The sequence below is a fragment of the Apis florea genome, unplaced genomic scaffold, assembly GCF_048593485.1.
Source record: "Apis florea isolate Af1SG1 unplaced genomic scaffold, ASM4859348v1 contig_3081_pilon, whole genome shotgun sequence".
NCBI lineage: Eukaryota > Metazoa > Arthropoda > Insecta > Hymenoptera > Apidae > Apis > Apis florea.
In genome coordinates this window covers 2,876,222-2,892,919 of record NW_028256703.1, presented here as the reverse complement: position 1 = coordinate 2,892,919, position 16,698 = coordinate 2,876,222, and the positions used below count along the sequence as shown (strand labels likewise).

Here is a 16,698-nt window from a genome sequence, read left to right as displayed (position 1 = left end):
GAAAAATTCAATCGCTCCTCTTCTTCGTATAAAATTCAATTCAACACGTATTCCCTCCCCCCAAAAAAAAACATAACCTAATCGGATGAAGAACTATGTTCCAAGAAATTTTAATTTTACAATTTGGGCGTTGGATTATCATTTAATTAAATTAAAAATGTTTCTCGATTCGTCGCGAGGAACAGGTGCATACTCTTAATAGAAATTCTTTCGGCCCGATCATTAGTCTGTTATGGAAGCGTGAAAAGAACGCTTAAAAAAAAAAGAGAGAGAGAGAGAGAAAAGAAAAAGTAAGTGTTTCGAGCACCACTCCTCGGGTCGTAAAGAGAGAGAGAAAAAAGAGAGAGAGAGAGAAAGAGAGAGAGAAAAAAATATTAAGAGTTCCTCGAAGCTATAGAGTGGAAACCGAGGCGAGAGATCCGGGCAATTGGATACCCTTTCCACAAAGAATTGTTTCACATCCTCGAGGTTCATAGCCTCGATCAAGCAAGAGATGCAAGAAGCGCGATCGAGAAAGAACTAGACGGTCCAGTTCCCTGTCAATAACTGGAGCGACGATGCCGGGTGAATCGATCCCATTGACACCGGATTTGCCAGGAGGTTCTAGCCTCGTTCTACGCGAGTTGACCTACTGTTTCGCATTAACGTCGTCCGCGGTATAACTATATCTCTCTCTCTCTCTCTCTCGTCTCGTGTCAGCATCCGCGATGCTTCGTATCAAAATTTCCTTCCAAAATTCCATTCTCTCCAACAACACTTGTATCTTACTCTCGTCCAATTTCTCACAGCTTTACAACTCGACTCGAAGATTCCTAACGTCAGAATTTTCCTGTTATTCGTCTCACGTATTCTAATTTCCTCACGGCTTCCCGTGTTCCACGTCGAGCAAGAGAGCCAACCAGGAGAGCGTTTTCTGCGCGACGAAGAGCGAATATCAATCAAATTATTACGGCAATCTCGGTTCTCGTGACAGCCCCGGGAACAGTTCTCGACACAATGCGGCATGTCGTAATCCATCGATCGAAAGACGCGTGAACACGGATGCGTCCTTTTCGTTTCGAAGAGAACTTCGTTGCTCGAGTTTACTCGGCATCCTGTTATTATCGGCGTCCATGTTGGGAAATTGGCCGAAGCCATGTTGTTTTATCGGTGATTTTATCGAAAACGGATTTTCACCAGGATAGAATTATTATTCTCCCTTCAAAAAGTTTCAAATTTCGATCGATATCTACAACATTCTTGCGAAACGCCCGTTCCTTCCATTCTCCGATTATCCAATTAGTGTGATAATTATTCTCCTGTTATCCGGATCTTTCTTTAGAACAATTTTCAATCCGAAATATCGGAAAATGTATGTATTTTTTGGAGGCAGCGCAATGCGGAGGAACGAGGCGACGCGAACCGAGTATCCCGCTGTCAGTATCGTCAGTGGGTCAGTTAACAACGGGGTCAGCCGAGGGCGAATCCGGAGTGCGGGTCAGCCAATCACCTCGCGCGGTTCTGTCTTCCCGACAATGACTATTAACTGTATATGCACCCACAAAACCAAATTTGTCCGCGTGACTGCAGCGTGACTTACTCTTTTACACCCCTCTTCTCCTAGATATTTATCCTATTTAACCCCCTTTCCTTTCTTCTTATTCCAATTCGTCCAATTACGATCTAATCATCGTAATAATCGCTCCTGTTAATAAAAAAAAAAAAAAAAAAAAAAAACAAAGACGACGATAAAATTGAAAAATTTCCTCTTCGAAATTCGATTATAATCGAAAATTATCTTTGTAACGTCAATCGTATTCTCTCGAGAATATTTCGTATCTCTTATCGTTCGTCGTCGTCGAATAGAATGGAGGGGGGGAAAGAAAAAAAAAAGATTATTACTTATATATACTCGGTGCATACGGTACCGAGCTTCCGGCTCGAGTCGCCTAGCGGTTGCTCTTTATCGTGAGGCAATTGCGACTGTGATTAATGATTCCAACGTTAATCTCCCAGCCTTTTGTTCGTCTCGACCCGTATATCTCGAGATACGAATATCAACCGCAAGCAGATTGAAACGTAGAAAATTTCTAATTCCGACAAATTTCACTCGACGTTAAATTAATTTACTTTTGCCTCGAACTTATCAACTTCGTACTTCTAATAATAAGAATAATAACGATATTTTTTATTAAATTTTTATTTACAAAACCTCGGTGGTCCAGTTCGTGGTCGACTTACCACAGCGGGAGTGAAAAGGATCCAGGCACGTTATTAAAAATGAAGGCAAGAAATCGATGTCGACGTCGAGAGAAGAACGTTGGCCTGTACGAGGGACGCCACTGCTCGGAGGGGATGCCCCGACGGTTTTTCATTACCACGGATCTCCTCTTGGGAACTAGCCGGAAGACCGGAGTGCACAATTGCCCCAGGTGGGGGATAAATAAGGAGTAGGTGGCTCGATGAGACGAGACGAGACGAGAAACGAGACGGAAGTGGGTCAGCGGGACTCTCGGTCGCGAGGGTTCCGGGTTCGTTTCGCCTCTTCTCGAGAGTTATTGCACTGCCTAATGAAATAAAATCTATCGAGTCTTTGTACAATCGGATCAACTAACGCGGAAATCAAAAAAGGAGCGTAAAATACAATTTACTCGTGCTTTTTTTCCAAACTTAATTTCGATTCGCTTCTTTTATCCGGTTTTGTCATAATCAAGAAGATGAAGGATATATTTGTTATTTTGAAAATTAATTTAATATGGATTTCCCTTCCCTTAATAAAACGTGATGATCCAATATTGGTTTGAGAATAATCGACCTCGATTTCTTCGATAATTTTCATTTATATTTTATACATACATAGATTTCTTTGAATATTTACAAGTAGTAGTTTTCGTTCTTTCTTCTCGTTTCTTTTTTTTTTTTTTTTTTTTTGGAACTCCCGATCTGAGAGGAAAATCAGAGCTTCTCAAGTCTTGAAATTCGTTTTCCTCCCGCAATAACGCTTAACTGCTATATGATTATTTTACACTCAACATCGATAAACACTCAGGTAGAGCTATAATAAATTTTTCTAGCGTTCTATTAAAGATCTTTCTCAGCATTCTTCTTTCTATTTTTGCCACTCATTACACACAACTTCGTCTCTGCTTAGTTATATTTCTGCTCGACTCTGCGGACAGATTTCTCGTATTTCCGTGCGCGGAATTCCTCGATTAAATCTGTAACGAGTACTCGCTCTGGCAAAATATAGTATAAATACTTTTTCATCTCTTCGTCGTCTCTCCCTCCCTACCTCTCTTTTTTGTTTTCTCGATAAAAAAATATCTGTGCATTGTATATTCTCGTTTAAACTTAGATGGCCCCTCGATCCCCATGATACCATTGTTCAATTATATGTTCAACCGAAGGGAATCCAATTTTGATGTTTCGTTTATTAGAGATAAAGGACGGATCCAACAGCGATGCAAACCCTTCTTACACTATCCTCGAATATACAACAAAAATTCAAAGATTCCTATACAACGAGTCTTGCGCATTTGTGGTATATCTCGTGGTGGTCTTCAACCTTCGATTACTTATATAAATGAAAAATCTTTGTTGATCATCTTTCCCCTTAGGATCATCTTAAAATATCGTATGCTACACCAAATATCGAACAGTGATATCATGCGATTAGGGTATATTTTACAATCTGCTCTGCATCGTGCGTATTTATCACCAACGCGTCGTCTAGGTCGCTTAATAGGAAGTCCACGAGTGCCTCGAGTTTTAACAAGATCATAGTCGATAACTCAAAATCGATCTCGTCACGCTTTTCCTCTCTGACGAAATAAGTAAATAATAATAATAATAAGGAAATACGCTCGTTCGACGAAGGAAAGAAAAATTCTACAAATAAGACACAGGAAACATCACGTGTTGCGTGAAGAACGCGAAACAAATAATCAATGTAGTAGTTGTAGTAGTAGTAGTAGTAGTAGAATACATGAACTCAAGAATTAAAGAATAAGAAATACGTTCGTTTAACAATGCTGTTCGCGCAATCTCGGCGGGAATAAAAATCTTAGTAATCGTAATAATACTTTTTCTTTTATTTCTACGCAACAGTCTATAAGCCTCTTTTATATACGAATCACGTTTCGTCTATGTTTTAATATTATAATAATTAATCGTGATCTGTCCCAGTCGTCGCCATATTAATGATAAATTTTTTAGCGATTTTCAATTATATAATATTCAGGACGCCTTTGAATCATTGTTCCCATTGTTTGCAAACCAAGAAAAGAAGAAAATAAACGAAGAAAAATCTTTTCGTGGAGGGTCTGAATAAACAATGAAAATAGAAACGCAGAAAAGATCGATCGAGAAGAAATCGTGTCTCTCGAATCAAAGGCATGAACAAGTAGAATTTACTCGTTGAAATAAATTCTCGGATATGATTAGATGGATATTTCAAAAATATAAAATATAAAATCTTTTCTGTTCCTCGTTAAGTTTGTGCTCTCGACGTTTCATTCGACGTGTCCAAGATTTTATTTTTGTCGAAACAATTTTGCGAAAGAACGAGAATAATTTGCAATTAAAAGTAGCAAGAAAGAACGAATGTTGCGCAACATCACATCCGGACACATCGAATTGTTGGGATAACAATGAGATCTCTTAAGCATCTGACGAATTTATAATCGGAGACGCGTGCAAAACGATAACATATATCGAGCGAAACACTGAGATCGATATCTAAAATATAACAATACGATATACCTTGAGTATTATCCACTTTCTTGCAACGCTATTCTAATCCATCAGCGCGAAATTACATTACGTCGGATCGAAACTTGATTGGAATGTACTCTGGTACGCCCTTTAAGACGATCGTCTTTCCTCTTTTTCATTTCCCTAATTCCCTAATTACTGTGTATTTAATTTATTTAGAGCCTCGAAAGATACAACTGAAACGACTTTTTCGTGTAGTCAAGCGTTTGTTTTATCATACATCTCGATGTATCCTGTGTCTCGTTAACTGATCGAAGACCTGTCATATTATTCTTTCTTTCTTATTATCTGTATTAATTAAAAATGAACGAAAAATAGGAAAGAAATATAAAAGAAGAAAAAAAAAAAAAATATTTACTTTATCTAACTAATCTTAAATCTTACGAGACACAGAATGCATCTGCACTAAGTGATCTTTGGCTTTTGATCGCCAATTATTAATTAGAAACGCGACGTTTCTTATGTTATTAATGGATAACGTCAACCGCGCAATCACATTTTCTCCCTTTTCTCTATTTTTTTTCCCTTCGTTACTTATGCTATAAATACGCGGTATGCTTGCTGCTGTGCTCAAGGGCTGCAAGGACGTCTTGTTTCTGCCTCACGTACAATCTACCCTTTTTCCAGGGGTTCTGAAGTTGCAACAGCTTGAAATCATCCCTCAGGCAACGCTCCCTAGCACCAATCACGGCCACCAAACAAAAATTTGGCAGCTCGTCAGCCGTGTAAACAGGGCCTTCTTGGCCTTTTAAAACTACCGCCATATTCAGCTGCTTCACAACTAGATTCACAACTTCCCTGGCTGTGGTCCTCGGGGTAACGTGTAATTTGAGGCTGGTTCCGGAAGCCAGACCGGTTTCGTAGGCCGCGTAAACCTGAAAAAAAATACCAAAATTTCCAATTAGATTCTGCCTTTTGAATAGTTCGGATACAAATACAAATTGTCCGCATTGTAAAATCGGCATATGCAGTGACATTTAGGTGGCAGCGCAGTGACAGTACGTTGCTCGATGCATCTGGCTGGTTATTAACGACGAGTGTAATAAACTAAGTAAGTATAAGTTAGTATTTACAAAAAAAAAAAAAAAAAAAAAATTAAAAGAAAAAAAAAAGGAATAAAGAAAAAATCGCTTACCCAATATTAATAACGATTTAAAAATGATATACGAGATAAAGAGATATTGTATGCACGCATTCAGATCAGAAAGTTTTATTTACCTTCGCAAAATTATATACCTGGATTAAACACGAAGAAACAATTGTGTTATAATATAATAATTATTTAAAGCTCGGACGAAATTTCATGCTTTGCTTAATAAATTGATAACACAAGAAAAGCGTAATCTGGAAAGCGAAATCTGAGCGAAACAAGCACTGAAATTTTAGCGGTGTGTGACGGCTTACTCATATGTCTGCTACATCGGTCTGCACTAGAAGACCAAGTGAGCTGTTTTTAACTACAATCGGGTTAGACTTGTGTTCCCTACAAGGAAAAATATTATTTAAACTCAATGAGCGGTTCTCCAAAAGGTAATAATAAGCTTTGCGGTTTCAGAATTGGAATAAGTGTTATTTTAAGCTTGCGCAAAGAATAATTCCTCTAAGTCTAAGGGGGAAACAATCGTGACAAATTGTACGCTAGCTAGGATCTCTATTATGTACCATTACGTTGCCCGTAATTGTAAATTGTGGGAATGAGGCAACGCTCGTCACAATGTCTTGTGTCACGATGTTTAACGCACTCTAGGATCCAAATCCTGTTACTTCATTGCCTTCATCCCTTTCTTTTTACACAAACTCTAAATTTCTACTTAATACACGCGAATGTTAAACGCGACCTTTTATCATATACCTGAAGAATGCCCGGCAGAGGAGCCGGCATCATCGTCGCTTCGTCCTTCTCCTCCTCCAATTGACTCTCCAACGAGCCAGTGGCCGTGGCCGCGACACTAGCGGTGGGTTTGGTCGATTTGCTCTTCGCGTGTCCGCTCTTGATGCAGACGCTCGAGTTGGGGGTAGAATATTCATCGCTACTGAGCGAATGCAAACTATCGGAATTGGTGTTGTTGCTCACGCTCAACAGACTCGTCGTGTTCGTCATTGCTGTTGACACGCTTAAGAGCGAGCCACCGTAGATGATGGGCTTTATGCTGAGCAGAGGACTGGTGCTGGCCGAGGCGGATGTGATCGTAGCTGACCTATTTCTAGGGCTGTGCTTGTATTTTGTTAGGATCAAGGTGTCCTCGGATTTGGAAGGCGGTAACCTGGTGTTCTGCAACGGTACCAGATGGTTGTTGCTGCCAGCGCTGGTCGCGTTGCTAAGATTGCTAGTGCTGCTCATGGGTAGCGAGGATTTCGGCGGTTCCGAGCCGGTCGACACGTTCGAGGTGTTGCTGCCTTTTCGAATGTACTGGCCGCTCGGCAATTGTTGTTCGCTTTTACTGAATTCGGTGGTGAGTAGATTCGAGGAAGAATTGGACATGTTAGGCCCTGGCCAACTGCCTCGACCTGGACTAGACTTAACCAACTTCGGATCGCGTGGCGGTAATTGGAGCAAACTCCTCTTCAGACTGTTGCTGTTATTGTTGCTTTTGTTTCTGTCGAGGCTCAGCAAATGCTTCATCGAAATCCCAACTTGCGACGAGCCCTGCAGTCACGAATTATGGATGATTGGATTTTTGGATAATTGTGTGTTTTTTTTTTTTTTTTTTTTTTTTTTTTTACAGAGATCACAGGATTTGGTCAACTTACGCTCTGCTGCGAAAATCCTCGATCTCTAGCGAACGTGATCACATCTATGAGCCACCTAGCCCCTTTCCACACGGTGTTTACTTGAGTCTGAAGATCCTGCAACCTGGCCAATTTATCCTTCGCCACGCTCAACTCCAGAGAACTAAAAGCTTCTCTGTGGTTGTATTGCGCTTGCGCCGTGTCGAGTTCCAGAATGCAACTTAATCTTGAGTATCTGTTGATCACATCCTTCTGATAAGTATTTAGATGGACCATTTCAAATACTTGAATGGGCAATGAGAGAAGATCGCCACGTTGCAGAAGGATTTCTCTGGTTCCAGGCACGCAGCAAGCGGTTTCTGCGGGTGGCACAGCGATCAGAAAGGATACATCGTGAGTCAGATCGATAACTTCGGCGTCGTAGAGTCGATGGAGCAACGAGTCCTCGGGGCTAATTTCCATGTAATTGAACAAACGTCTTGCCGTAGCGGCGACCAGATCGACAAACAATTTTTGCTGTTCTGTACCTTGGCACTCGTTCGTCACGTTTTCTTTTTCCTCGCAGTCTTTAACCGATGCGTCCGATGCGTGAATACGAGTTATCCTTTTCAAATAATCCCATTCTTCGCTATAAGAAACGATAAGCAATAATTAAACGATTAACAGGCGAGAAATAAATCTATCTAAGAGATATTTTATGACGATTCATCGAGGATGCTACGCAGATACTCACGCAGAAACGTGCGGGTTGTCACGGATCTTGCAATGAGGCAAAACGTTAGGCGATTTCGCGGGTACGACAACTTGAATAAGATCGACGCTACTCTGCATCTTCAAATAACCGAGATAAAGTCCCTTCGATAATTTGATGCTGCTAACTTGATGATAAGTCATCTGCTCCTGTATACTGGCTATTAAAATATCCGCCACGTTACTGTCTTCGTGAATAATGACTTTCTTCGTCACTTTGCTGAGCGGCAGCCATCTGCTGTTCAACACCGAGATCAATTTTGGCGATTTCACGTAATTCACCGTGGAGAAAACCAATGTCCCTTGAACATCTCTAATAGGTTTATGATACAACTGGCCAAGATCCTGTATACACAGTGCTGCCTGCAACGCAATATGGAAAATTAAACAATTTGTCCATTTCTATGCTATTTTGTACATTAGCATAGACATTGTATAGCAAAGACAAACCTGCATCTGCGCGGCAGCTTGTAAAAGTTTTATCCTGAAGTGGTTGGTCGAGCTGCTGTGACTTTTCTCCATATCTTGGCGAAGAATTTTAACATCGTCCCACGTGCAACCAACTTTCATAAGCCAATGGAAATCGTTGTAAATACAGCTAGGATAAGTCTCGTCGACTTCGATCACAGGCAAGAAATCCTCGTTCGTCACCAACACTTTGTCCTCGTGGTAGAGCAAGCAGGCGAGGAATACACCGCGCCTCAAGTTCTTCTGGAACTTGCTCGTCGCCGTGAACAGCTGCTTTATCGTTGTTTTTTTCTTGTGATTACGCCTTTGCACGGCCGGCGTCTCTTGGGTGTACTCCGGCCGTCTTATGTCCGTGAATAAAGTGTTCAACTGTTCCAATCGGCCGGCAAACCTTGGCACTCTGCCATCGATGTCCCTCCAACCTGGAACAATACTTCGCGTGCTTTACCCTTACCCCAACTTTCGTTCCAACTCCGAACTCGTGACGTAACGATCGGTATGCGCGCAATGAAAATACTAAACTTAACTCGATTCAAATGCAATCGAGCGAAACGTGGATGGACGCGAGCTAAATCCCGCGATCACATCGATTTCGTTCTACAATTCCCGGCTACCCGGTCGTTTAGGCTGCCACGCATTCCTCGATCCACCACGCGTTCTTCCCTAACTTGGAAAGTTATCTTCTTACTGCTGGGTGTCACGTGGGCAGGAGTCGAATTCCTGAACCTGCTGTAACCCTTCAAATTGCCGGCAGCCGCTCGAAAATAATACTTCTGCCCTTGAATCAGATCGTCGATCCTGCATTCCCTCTGCTTCATATCTAGAACCTCCCTCTCTCCGCATATCACCGAGAAGTCCTCCTTCACACTCCATTGGACCTTGAATTTCGTGCAGATAGGGGAATCGTGGGAATCTGGCTCCTGGAATCTCACCGTTACCGAATTTGTCCCCGTCACGTCGACCGCCACCAAGAAGGGCATGTCTGGTGGTCCTGGAACGAAAGTGAAATCAATTCACGTATCGAATCATTCATCTTTTCTCGTGGTGCAACGAGGAAGAAGAAAACGAGGAAAGGAGGATGAGTATCACTCACTCGCTTGATCGAATCCGAGCAACATTTTTCGAAGCGCCCTAGCTCTTCTCTCCCACAAGGCGAGTTGCTTGTCCTCGGCGCTACCGCCGCATCCCGTCAGATTGTTGTGCTGCGACGAAAAGCTTGATCTGTGACTGGTCGGTGGCTCGAGAAGGGTAGTGCCGCCGCTACCGGAAGTGCTCCCGCCGAGTTCTTGAACTCTGTGTTCCGCCTCCAACAGCAACGAGGCCAAATGACTGCCCAGGGACTCCGGAGATTTGACTGTTGGATGAAAATTAGAAAGAAGAAATTGTCATCCCGCCGAAAATCTTGAAATAATAAATAAATTCCAATTCCTATACTTTTTTTTTCTTTTCTTTTTTAATTAACTCCTACGATCTCCCCTATAGTTGGCAATAATATCGCGGATTAAAAGATGGAAACAAGGTGATCGTGGCTTGACCCAATTCGCAATTTTTCGCAATAGGTGTTTGCATGCATCGTGAATAGACTTTGTTAAGGGAACAATTTAACAATGTTTGTCTGTATGTCTGCTGCGTATTTGGAACTGGTGGAAAAATTATGAAATAAAAATAAGGGGGGGGGGGGAGAAGAAAAAGAAGAGACGAAATTCAAAAGAGGAATCGCGAAGGATATACACGTACAATCGAGACAATTACACGAATCAACGAGACTTGTCTGATCGAAGAGAGAAAGAGAGAGAGAGAGAATCGCGCAAAAATCATGCAGCCACTAATTGAGTCGATTCACTCGTAGCCCGATGTTTATGAATGTAAAATGCGCAGACGGTCGTATCGCGATCGTTTCGCCACAATTGTGCCCACCGTATACGATCGTATCGATTTCCACTTTCCGTCCAGCCAATTTTTATCCCAGAACGAGTCGGTTTACAACTTTCGATATGCGTTTCCGCGACACGCGTATTAATAATATATCCACGATGAAATGATCTCTATTTTCCTTTCTCTCCGATTTCAACGAAAATACGAACTTTTGAAAAAATCAACTCGCCGATCAACTTTTCCGATTCTTCCGAAAAAAGGAGATTTTAACTCGAGAGAGTTTAATGCCTGACACTGAAAATTCCTGACAAAATGTTCTACAAAATGTGAACACGATAGGATAAATGGGAGGGAATGAATGACAAAAATAAGAAAGATTATTCTTTTCTTATTTAAATGGCGGCCCAATGGAGTTCGTTACGATTTATATAACCTTTTAATAGACGAATAATATTAAACGAGCGAAACTGAATTACACGGAAATTAACGAAGTGGGGAGGGGGGAGGGAGGGAGAAACAAATATCGGGATGGAATGGAAATTGGACGTGGCATAGAATTATTTAACGAAATATATTCGATCGGGGAAATATTCACTGGACAAATTCGCACGTTTAAAAGGTTCGCGGCAATAATTCGAATTCCATCGCGTCCCCCGAAATCGTATCGTTTTATCAAATTTCCCGGAGCACATCTCGTTAATTGAATTAACATCGACACGGGGGAACGGATTCGGCCACAATCACCGCCGAAAACACCCGCTAATTTGAGCCCCGATTGTTGCCCCGAATTTTCATTGAATTTTCGTCGATTCGTTATTTACAAGCGCATAAATCCATGCATAATGTCGATCGATCAATCTCGTAAACGACGAGTATGTATAATTATTCGGGGATCAAAACGCGATAACGCAACAGCGGTTGTATTTCGTTGATTGATACGGAAAGATCGGGAAATAGAAATCTAGGAGAGGAGACGAAACGAAAGAGTTTGATTATCGATCAGATTCCACGGTCGCGATTACAATGGTGAATCGGTGGTGGGGAGGAGGAGAAAGGTCGGATGGAAAGTTGCTCGTTCCTTTTCACACGCGTCGCATTTCTCCACTTTTATTTTTCCTTTTTTCCCCACCGCGGCCGAAACGCAATAAAGCTCCACGGCATTTTTATTACAGACTGCGGAATCCTAATTGGAATCCCATCCCAATCGATTATTTTTTTTTTTTTTGAGAGAGAGAGAGTACCTCCTCTGCACCGACCGCTAAAAAATCCCTCTCGTTTTTTCCTCTCCTCGCGTTCTACCATTTCTTTCTTTTTTTTCCCCCCTCCTCTCTCTTTTTCTTCCTTTCAATTCGAATAATATCGCTCGACAATCGTGATTTTTCATCGATACAATACTCAGCGAGTTTGAAATTTAATCGAGTAATTTTCATCTTGAACGCTATTGTCGTGTTCTGTCGTGCGAGCCAATTAATGCCAGAGACAATTATTTCCGTGGATGCAAAACGAATGCACGATTTCGAAACATTTGTCACGTAAATATACGTAAATTCTTCCTGTTTTTCCTTTTTGTATTTCCTTCTTTTTTTTTCCCGCGTGAAACAAACATTTGCACGCGAAATAAAAAAAGAAAAAGAAAGGATCGATCAAAACGCTTTTAATTTACTTGCTTTTCTACCACCACCTCCTCCTCCTCCTCCTGCCACGACTACCATTTATCACGACAGAGAGAAAGAGAATCCGATCGGATCGAAGAATAGAGAAAAACGTACGTTTATCCAAAAATGATAAATTTTTCGTCGTTCCTTCTTCGATTAAAAAAAAAACAAAATGTTCGTATTGTTAAGAAATAACAATGATGAACGGTGAAAAAAACTTGGTAATAAATAATAAACACGGGAAGAATTTCACGCATCGTGGAATGGTAACGGTAAAAATGTAGCGATAATTTAGATCGGAAATCGAGATGGGCGAGTGTGCGTGGCGAGGAGAAATGAAAGATTCGCACATTGAATTGGCCAAGTACTTACACTGGTTACCCTCCTGTGCACCGAACGCGACCAGCATTTTTGCAAGCGGCCTATTGTTGCTGAGCACCGCAACATCCAGGGGTGACAGGCCGTCGCTGTTCACGCTGAAAATCCAATTCATATTCGGCGTTACTCGTGCCCAAAAGATTAATTGCGCGATTTAATACCGAATCGCCGTAAAAGTGACTCCGGGTGGGGAAGGAGAGGGGGAGAGAGAGAGGAATAATTTGTCATATCCAACGACCTATCTTCGAGCGAAATTGTAGAGAAAAATAGTGGAAAATTGGAGTATTTTCTATAATATTTATATATAAATCGATATTTCACCCTTTGCACTCGTATTTATATTTAAGAAGGTTATGAATCAAGTAACGAGAGTTCCTAGAGTGTAATTATATCATACGTATATTTGCTAATGTAAATACGGCGACATACGAGTGCATACGGGTTGATATATAAATATTTTTTAGATACGAGATTTCTTTTTTTTTTTTTTTTTGAAAAATAAAATTCGTTGGAATAATAATTTCGGGTATGTTTGTATCAATATGGTTGAAAAAAAGGATACGAATCACGATTAAAATATGAACAAATTGGAAAATAACGCATCGTGTTTCGAGATTCGAGTTGAACGATCACGAGTCGAAACAAATCCGAATGCTACGTGGCAAAGTTTCGAATCGTGTTCGCTCGAACGGAAAATAAACGAGCGCCGCCGCCTATTTCCGGATGGTAATCGGTATCAATTTCGTTCTTGGATAAACGAACCGCTTTTGCCATTAGGTGAAAACTGGGTGAACGCAAAAAGAGAAGCGGACGGAAATGGATTATCGCGAACGGTGTTCGCTTCACCGACGATTAATCGTACACCGGCTTCAAACGCAATTCACATGGTTATTCGATTTCTCCATCGAAAGTCTCGCGCGAAAATTCGTCGGGGATCGAACACAGTCGATCGAAATTTAGCGATCGCGTAGCGAGTGAATAGCGAATAAACAAGCGTGGTGGAAAACAAGTATCGAGAGTAATTTCTTCCTCGTTCCGATAACAATCGAACTTTCACCCTTTTTCCTCGGATACGAAGTACATACGGAACTTGGAAATTGTTTGCACGCTTCTTCTTCCGTTGTTGTTCGAGTTCCAACAAGGGAGGGGAGAGTGGTTCCAGCTTCGAGTCATTCTATCGCTTTATTAAATTTCTACGCTCTCCCCGCTACGTTCTACTTTCAGTTTTCTTTTCTTTTTCTTTTTCTTTTTTTTTTCCGTGTTCAACTTGAGAAACGAGCGAGAAGAAACTCTTGTTTCTTCGACGGGTAGCCGATAAATTATCGAAATATTAACGCCAGAAACCAGCCGCGCCTCCGGATTTATATTACCAAGAAAACTAATCGTCCAAAACTTTAAATCGTTACGAGCGAAATAGGGGAAGAAAAGATTTCGAGAGATTCGAGGCGAAATCGACGAGGCATCCAAGTAAGCTGCGGTTTAAATAGGTTACGTGCAGGGGATGAATGGCCGAGATCTGGCGTAGAACACGTATCGAGGAACGACGGTGTCCATTTACTCGATAAAATCTAATTATTGTTGGGAATTGCTACGTATCTAACGAGCCTTATGTCACGGATCGATACGATTACAATGTAGGAACCGTGTAACGCGACGAAATGCGTGCGACGGGGGCTTTGTGCCCCGCCAACGTACCAACGTCCCATCCAACGCCAATTAACGCGAGTCAATAGGATGCAAGGCAACGACAAATTATAATTTATCGTTCTACGGCTTGCCTCGTCTCGTTCCGCCTTTGTCTTTGACACGTTTATTACCCGAGATAGTAATTCGTAATTGGAATCAAAAAAAGTTCGACACGTGTATTTCCATTGATCCTCAAACATATATATATATATCGTTTTTTGAGAATCACGCATAATCTCTCATTATCCAGAGTTTTTAACAGGTATAAGTGGTTTTGTGCCCCGCCAATGTTCCATCCAACGCCAATTAACGCGAGTCAATATCGTTTTATCGGCTTGCCTCGTCTCGTTGCGCCTTTGTCTTTGACACGTTTATTACCCGAGATAGTAATTCGTAATTGGAATCAAAAAAAGTTCGACACGTGTATTTCCATTGATCGAATATGTATGTATCGTTTTCATGAATCACGCATAATCTGTCATTGTCCAGAGTTTTGCGCGTATTTAACAGTGTATAAGTGGTTTTGAAAGTGAGATTAAGAGTTGTTCTCGAGAGTATTTTGAAATGGAATCGTGGAGGAAGTAACAATTCTCAAGAGTTCTATTTTCAAATGGATTCCATTTCGCTCGACGCAAATGGAGATCGATGAATAATATACAAAAGGATAACTGGCCCTCTATTCTTCGCTTCCTCGTGATTCTCCATTTCTTTCTCTTCCGTGGGAACACGTGGTTTTGAGAATGTTTGTCGGGAATTTTATCCCCGTGAACGAATCGAATTTATAAGAGCATTAAAAGAAAATGTGCAACGAGAGATTCTCTGGATCGGTCGAAATATTTCCAACGACATAGCGAAATTCGTGGAAAGAAACACATTTCTGGGTCATAAACACATATGTGTAGGAGAGGGTGAATCGAGTTTTCTTCTGCCACGCCAACGCAACGTGGCAGAGAACCAAGGAGCAGAACTTTTTTTGGAAAGTAAAGAGCTCGAATTCTCCTCGTAAATTTCTAACCAACGTTGGCCCAACGAGAACGATACTTTTTACTTTCTTACTGATCGATCACGCAACTTTCGAAATCAACGGTGTTTTATCGTAAATCGTTAAACGTTCTAAACGAACGAATATTTGATTTAGAAGCATCGACCACCCTTGAAACGAATGGGGACAGATATTTTTTCGAACGAAAACTCTGAAAACTTCCCTTTCAATAATTCTGAAATGTTCGAATGTTATTCGGAAATGATAGAAATGGAGAGTCGATTTTCAGATTTCAATTTTTCGTGAAAAATCCAAGATATTCGTCCATCGAACGTTATACACATCGACCCGATATAAACGAGTATAACAGACGATTGTTGCTTTCAAAAAAAAAAGTATAGTTTATCGACTATAAATTTTTCAAAGAGGAAGAATTTCGAATGCTTGATTTCCAAAATCGAGCGTTCAATTCTACGTTAATTGGCTTAGTTTTCTCGAGCTGGAACTGTCGGTCAAATTAATTAAGAGTTGCAATTAACCTACATCACAATTGTACGCGGAGTGCCACTCGGCCGATTCTTCGCCTCTGAAATCATCGCGTTATTCCTTTTTTTTTTTCCTCCCCTACAATTTTCAAAGTGTTACATCTTGTTTTCCGTATCCACGTATTTAATTAAATGATGATACCCGCCGTATCCGCGTTTTACACGTACGATTTTAAGTGGAGCGTGGATGTGTCAACGGATCGAGCAAAATGAAATCTAACCGAAAATGTGAAATATCAGGGAAACTCACCTGTTCACGTCTACGTCCGTCGACTCTAAAATCGTTCTGGCTTTGTCCAGGTGTCCATGCTCCACCGCGGCGAAAAGAGCTGGAAAATGAAAAACGAACGGTATGAAACGTGTTTCGATAGAAAATATTATTCTCCGTTTTCAAAGCGTTTCAAATTAATGAAAGAAAAAGAAAAAGAGAAGGAAAAAAAGAACAAAGTCGCGACTCTCTTTACACGAATAAATATTAACAACCAATTGATTTATTATCAAACCGAAAAATAAATAAAAAAAATACACGTTTAAAAGCTTGAACGGCGAACGAAAAGAAGGACAAAATTTTTCAAATTGAAGAAAAAATTCGATTTGAAATAAAAAGATAAGGAGAGAGAGAGAGAGAGAGAGAAAAGGAATATCAATGAAAAAATAGAGAGAGAAAAAAAAAGAAAATAAAAGATACCATGCAGGTGTATGTTGAGAGACTGTGCCGTAAGGGGATTGATGTGCACCGACGATATATTGTTCGATTGTTGATTAGGCTGCTGTTTTTTCTTCCCGAAACCCTCCAGGAACTCCATCCCTTGCAAAGAGTACAGCTCTGCGTGAACACAAACGAGAAAGGGGCTGAATAAGGGCAACAAAAAGAGAA

At 40.9% G+C, this 16,698-nt stretch overlaps 1 protein-coding gene across 7 annotated transcripts in view; it reads right to left on the bottom strand.

Moving 5' to 3' along the window:
• Window positions 1-2,799: 2,799 nt before the first annotated feature.
• The window catches only part of wake (ankyrin repeat and fibronectin type III domain containing protein wide awake), a 103,978-nt gene continuing 90,079 nt past the window's right edge, over window positions 2,800-16,698 (bottom strand). For 4 of the 7 annotated variants that reach the window (XM_086908593.1, XM_086908595.1, XM_086908594.1 and 1 more), the window contains 10 exons: window positions 16,510-16,647; window positions 16,072-16,150; window positions 12,603-12,706; window positions 9,794-10,054; window positions 9,389-9,691; window positions 8,683-9,122; window positions 8,216-8,595; window positions 7,504-8,110; window positions 6,605-7,399; window positions 2,800-5,627 (listed from right to left, as the gene is read on the bottom strand). In XM_086908593.1, the coding sequence (XP_086764719.1) occupies window positions 5,292-5,627; window positions 6,605-7,399; window positions 7,504-8,110; window positions 8,216-8,595; window positions 8,683-9,122; window positions 9,389-9,691; window positions 9,794-10,054; window positions 12,603-12,706; window positions 16,072-16,150; window positions 16,510-16,647 (3,443 nt within the window). In that variant the 3' untranslated portion in view covers window positions 2,800-5,291. Of the gene's footprint in view, window positions 5,628-6,156; window positions 6,236-6,590; window positions 7,400-7,503; window positions 8,111-8,215; window positions 8,596-8,682; window positions 9,123-9,388; window positions 9,692-9,793; window positions 10,055-12,602; window positions 12,707-16,071; window positions 16,151-16,509; window positions 16,648-16,698 lie in introns of all 7 variants that reach the window. The other 3 variants (XR_015292217.1, XM_086908597.1, XM_086908596.1) reach the window with 3 other exon arrangements.